The following is a 4,941-nucleotide window of genomic DNA, read 5'->3' as shown; positions in this document are numbered from 1 at the left end:
CCATGTTTTTGGAAACCTGGCAGCCCACTAAAGCCACGGCAGCCCACTAAAGCCCAAAACCAATGAAACCCTAAATCCTACATACCACAAACAGCATCAGTGAGTGGTTATAGTGTCTCACACACACACTTCCACACCCTTTTAGTCTTTCACGCAGCTGGGCAGCGGTGGCTACGTGGCTGGGCGGCGGTGGCGGCGGCTGGGCAGGCTACTAGGAGCTTGAGTCCGGTGGCTGGGCGACTGAGCGGCGCCTGCTTGAGTCCGGCAGCCACTGAGCCACCCTGAGCTGAGCTGCAAGCCAGCGACTACAAAGGGAAAGGGATCCCTCTCAAGTTCTCAATATGTCCCAGTCTCAACAAGGTTAGTTCATGATCCCTCTCCCTCGACTGTACGTAGATTGCTGCATATTGTCTCGATCTGTACATTGTTGAAATTTGCATATGTGAATTTTTAATTTTGTTGCATAGGTGTAGTTGTTGTTACCTCAAGCACTGCCTCTGCCCCAACAGATCAGAATGCATGAGCTATTGTTTCCACAAGTGACCCTGGTTGGAAGTACTGTACTCTTCCAGATGTAGCAAAGAAGCATGAACTCAAGTGCAATTTTTGTGACAAGGTGTGCAAAGGTGGCATCACAGGGCTCAAGCTCCATCTAGCCCACATTTCGAAATGCAATGTTAAGAAGTGTGAAAAAGTTCCAGCTGATGTGAAGGTGGAGATGATTGAACTGCTCACAAAGAAGAATATTATCAAGGAAAACAAAACCAAAGAACGTAGGAGGGCAAGAGGTGAAGTTAACTTGGATCATTCAGAGGGAGAAGCATCAAGTGAAGAAGATGGTGGCAATTCTGTTGTTGTTGTTCACTCAGGAAGAACTAGAAGCGCAAGTAGCCCTATGGAGAGGTTCTGCAAGTCCACTCCTGAAGAAGTTGTTGCTGCAAAGAAGGGAGCAAGCCTTAGCAATAAGGTGCAGACCAAGTTGTCAACTCAGAAAAGAGAAGAGAGGCGAGATCGAGCCTGTGAGTACATCTGCCAATTCTTTTATGAAGCTGGCATTGCACACAATACAGTAACACTTCCTAGCTTTCACCTCATGCTTGAGGTAGTTGGAGACTTTGGCAGATCCTTGAGAGGGCCTAGTGCATATGAGATGAGTGGTCCATTTTTACAGAAAGCTAAGAAGAAGGTAGAGGATTCATTGAAGAACCATAAGGAGCAATGGGCACTCATAGGCTATTCACTTATGACAAATGCATGGACAGATAAGAAAGGTAGGGGAGTAATGAATATTGTAGTTCATAGTGCTTATGGTGTTTATTTCCTAGACTCAGTGGACTACTCATCTGTTAAGAAAAATGGCCAATATATCTTCGAACTTGTTGACAAATGGATTGAAGAAATAGGAGAGAAAAATGTTGTTCAAGTGGTGACTGACAATGCTAGTGTGAATTGGGCAGCAGCATATCTATTGAAAGCAAAGAGACCTTCAATTTTCTGGACTGGGTGTGCTGCCCACACTATAGATCTAATGCTGGAGGATATAGGCAAGATTAAGAAAATTGATGACACAATTGTGAGAGCAAGATCTTTGACAGCATTCCTTTATTCTCATACAAGGGTGCTGGCACTCATGATGAAATGTCTAGGGAAAGATCTAGTGTGTGCTGGTATTACACGCTTTGCTACAGCCTATTTGAACTTGAAGAGCCTGCTGGACAACAAGAAAGAGTTGGGAAGGTTGTTTAGGGAAAATGAGCTCAATGAAATGGGTTACTTAAAGTCAGACAAAGGGAAGAATGCTGCCAAAACTGTCAGGTCTGAAACATTTTGGAAAAATGTTGATTGTGCTGTCAATTTTTTTGAGCCACTAGCTAATGTGCTTAGAAGGATGGATAGTGATGTACCAGTGATGGGTTTTTTACATGGCTGTTTATTGGATGCAAAGAAGGAAATTGCCAAAAGATTTGACAATGATGAGAGCCGCTACAAAGATGTTTGGGAAAAGATTGATAGGAGGTGGGATAATAAGCTGAAGACTCCTTTGCATCTAGCTGGTTATTACTTGAACCCATACTACTATTATCCAAATAAAATAGAGATCAAATTAGATGGAACATTTAGCGAGGGTCTAGTTACTTGTGTCACAAAGATGGTCCCCGATTCAGAAATCCAAGATAAGATATTTGATGAACTCAATATGTACCAAAATGAGCTGGGATCATTTGGAAAAGACATTGCTACAAGGCAGCGGAGGAATGAAAATTTTGATCCAGGTAAGTTGGTCATTCATTTAATTATGTTGCAATCTGAATTTTATTATCATTTACTCAATTTGACATGTAGTTATGGACTCTAATCTAAATATTCAATTTTTCTCTGAAGCTAAATGGTGGCTGAATCATGGAACTAGCTCTCCAAATCTTAGGAAATTGGCAACAAGAATTTTGGGCCTGACATGCAGCTCCTTAGACTGTGAGAGGAATTGGAGTGATTTCGAACAAGTAAGAATCATTTAGTGTCTAGTATTAAGTTTTCTACTACAGCAACAGTACTACTAGTGTTATTTAGTTTTCTACTGCAGTAACAGTCCTACTAACATGGATATTTATTTTGGATTTATTGCGATTCCAATTGGCTGCACAGGTTCACTCAAAGAGAAGGAACAAATTGCTTCATGGCAGGATGAGTGACCTCGTGTATGTAAAATTTAACTCCAGGCTGAAACATAAAAGAGAGAATAAGGCAAAGGACCCCATTGAGAAGCAAGTTGTAGATATTCTAGAAGATGATGATAATGAATTTATCACTGGAGTTGCACTTGCAGCGGATGATGAACAAGAAGAACCAAAAGATCACCAAGCTGAAGGTGAGAAAGAACAGGAACAAGAGGTTGCACCAGCAGAACCAGAACATGTTAAAAGGAAGAGAGTTGTCCGCCCTAGGTTAAAGAAGGGGGTGAAGAAGATCACTGATATTAATGATGGCAAACAATATGTGCCTGAGATTGTAGCTGCTTCATCTTGTGATATAGAAAATGATGATGATCATGATGTTGGCGTGCACCGCCAGTCTGCAAGTGATCCATCTTCTCAGTCTGACTCTAAGAAGTCCATCTCAGATTAGATTGCACTTGTGTCCTTGAAATTGCACTACAACAATGGCACTTTAATTAGTTATTTTCTACTTATTAGTTATCATTTGCTACTAATTTGGTATTTTGGATGGTTAAACATTCATAAATCATGTTGTAATGTCATTTGGTATTTGGTAATGTTACCTAGAATTGTGGAACCTTAGAAACATATTTGTGTTCATCGAATTTCATATTTGCCATGTTTTTTATCAATTACTGGTGTTTTTCATGTTTTTTTTATAAAAACGCTATCTGGCATAGCGCCGCTATAGCTGCATAGCTTCTGGAAAAAAATTGCCGCTATTTTCAATAGCTCGCTATTTTAAACATTGGTTTGAATCTTTTAGCATGGATGTGTTTAACCAAGTGTTCACTTTAAATACAGCACATGAAATTTGGTTAAAACTCCAAGAGCTCCATGACGGCACAAGTAATGTCTGTGAGCAAAAACATTGTCTAGCTAAATAAAATTAGGATTCCTTTAAAATAAATGATGATGAGCTTATTCGTGATATGTATTCTCGTTTTCATCTAATTATCAATGAGCTCCATTCAATAGGATTAACGAACCTAGATGATATGGACATCATGAGGAAGATCATCTCTGTGCTACCACAAAAGAAATATACAAGCATCATCACCATCCTTCACAACATGGAGGACTTGAGCACCATGACCCTGGCCATAGTCATTGGCAAGATAGTGGCATTTGAAATGTCACAGAAGATGGGTCAAGAAGAAGCCTCGTCATCAATCAAAGGCAAAGCTCTCACATGTAGTGAGAAAAAGAAGATGAAGGGCAAGCAAGTTGAGACAAGCTCAAGCTCAAGCTCCTCAAGTGAAGATGAAGATGATGATGATGAAGATTCAAGTAATGATGATCAATCTTCCTCCTCCACCTCTGACCTTGATGAAGAATCAATCAAACTTATCAACAAGGTTGAGAAGATGATCCAAAGGCTCAATATCAAGGGTGTGCCCATCCAAATTCAAGATTTCATCTTCACCAATCAAAGAAATGAGCAAAGAAAGAAATGATGTTATGGATGCGGTGACTTGGGGCACTTTATGGAAGTTTGTCCAAACAAGCCCACACCCAAGACAAAGAAGAAGGCATGCAAGGACAAAGCCCTCACATCAATAAGGTCATGGGATGATTCTTCAAGAAAAGAAGAAGACCATCATAAGAGGTGAGGCCACAAGCACTCATCATCAAGCTCTTCTCGTGTGTGCCTTATGGCACGAGGTAACGAAAGCTCATCCTCCAGTGAGAGTGATAGTGATGATGAAATGCCTTCTCTTAATAAACTTGTGCAAGAAAATCTTAAATATGCTAAGGCTTGCACTAGCCAACAAAAGAAGTTAAAAATGTTGTTAGAAAAATTAGATAGTTCACAAGAAGCATATAAAACCTTGCTTGAACAATATGAGACATTTGCTAATCTCAATACTGAACTACCTACTAAAATTGAGCAACTTGAGGCTAGTGCAACAATAAATGCATGCACAATCAATGATGAGCAACTTGTAAAGAAAAATAAAAAATTAAAAGAAAAGTTAGCTAGCTCACAAGATGCTTATAAAAGTTTACTTGCTAAAATAGAAACCATGTGCAAACATTATGATGAGCTAACTAATAAAGTTGCTAATCTTGAAGCCATCGGTACAACCCTTACCAAGGCAACTAAAAAGAAAAGTTCTATCTTTGACATGCGTAAAAAGGATGCCTCTACTTCTTGCAATGATTTATGTTAGACTCACCCTTGTGCAACCAAGTTTGTGTTGAGAAAGTTGTTGTAGATACATGC

General features: G+C 39.9%; 2 protein-coding genes across 2 annotated transcripts; both read left to right on the top strand.

Annotated features, from left to right (window-relative positions):
* The first annotated feature begins 341 nt into the window (after positions 1-341).
* LOC136503071 (uncharacterized) lies at positions 342-1,875 on the top strand. The gene is made up of 3 exons (XM_066498267.1): positions 342-360; positions 573-1,815; positions 1,872-1,875. Exons 1-3 carry the CDS (start codon positions 342-344, stop codon positions 1,873-1,875), a joined length of 1,266 nt encoding a protein of 421 aa, XP_066354364.1.
* Positions 1,876-1,888: 13 nt separating this feature from the next.
* LOC136503070 (uncharacterized) lies at positions 1,889-3,123 on the top strand. The gene is made up of 3 exons (XM_066498266.1): positions 1,889-2,273; positions 2,383-2,501; positions 2,644-3,123. The coding sequence occupies exons 1-3, from the start codon at positions 1,889-1,891 to the stop codon at positions 3,121-3,123; spliced, it is 984 nt and encodes a 327-aa protein (XP_066354363.1).
* The last annotated feature ends 1,818 nt before the right edge of the window (positions 3,124-4,941 follow it).

This window comes from Miscanthus floridulus, chromosome 14 (genome assembly GCF_019320115.1).
Source record: "Miscanthus floridulus cultivar M001 chromosome 14, ASM1932011v1, whole genome shotgun sequence".
NCBI lineage: Eukaryota > Viridiplantae > Streptophyta > Magnoliopsida > Poales > Poaceae > Miscanthus > Miscanthus floridulus.
The sequence above is the reverse complement of the archived record's forward strand: the minus strand, read 5'-3'. Positions and strand labels throughout refer to the sequence as shown.

Excerpts from the sequence above, each read along its gene's own strand:
- LOC136503070 (XM_066498266.1), top strand. The coding sequence starts at position 1,889 with ATGGATAGTGATGTACCAGTGATGGGTTTTTTACATGGCTGTTTATTG. Across the intron at positions 2,274-2,382 it reads GAATGAAAATTTTGATCCAG|CTAAATGGTGGCTGAATCAT; the intron begins GTAAGTTGGTCA and ends TTTTCTCTGAAG. Across the intron at positions 2,502-2,643 it reads ATTGGAGTGATTTCGAACAA|GTTCACTCAAAGAGAAGGAA; the intron begins GTAAGAATCATT and ends TTGGCTGCACAG.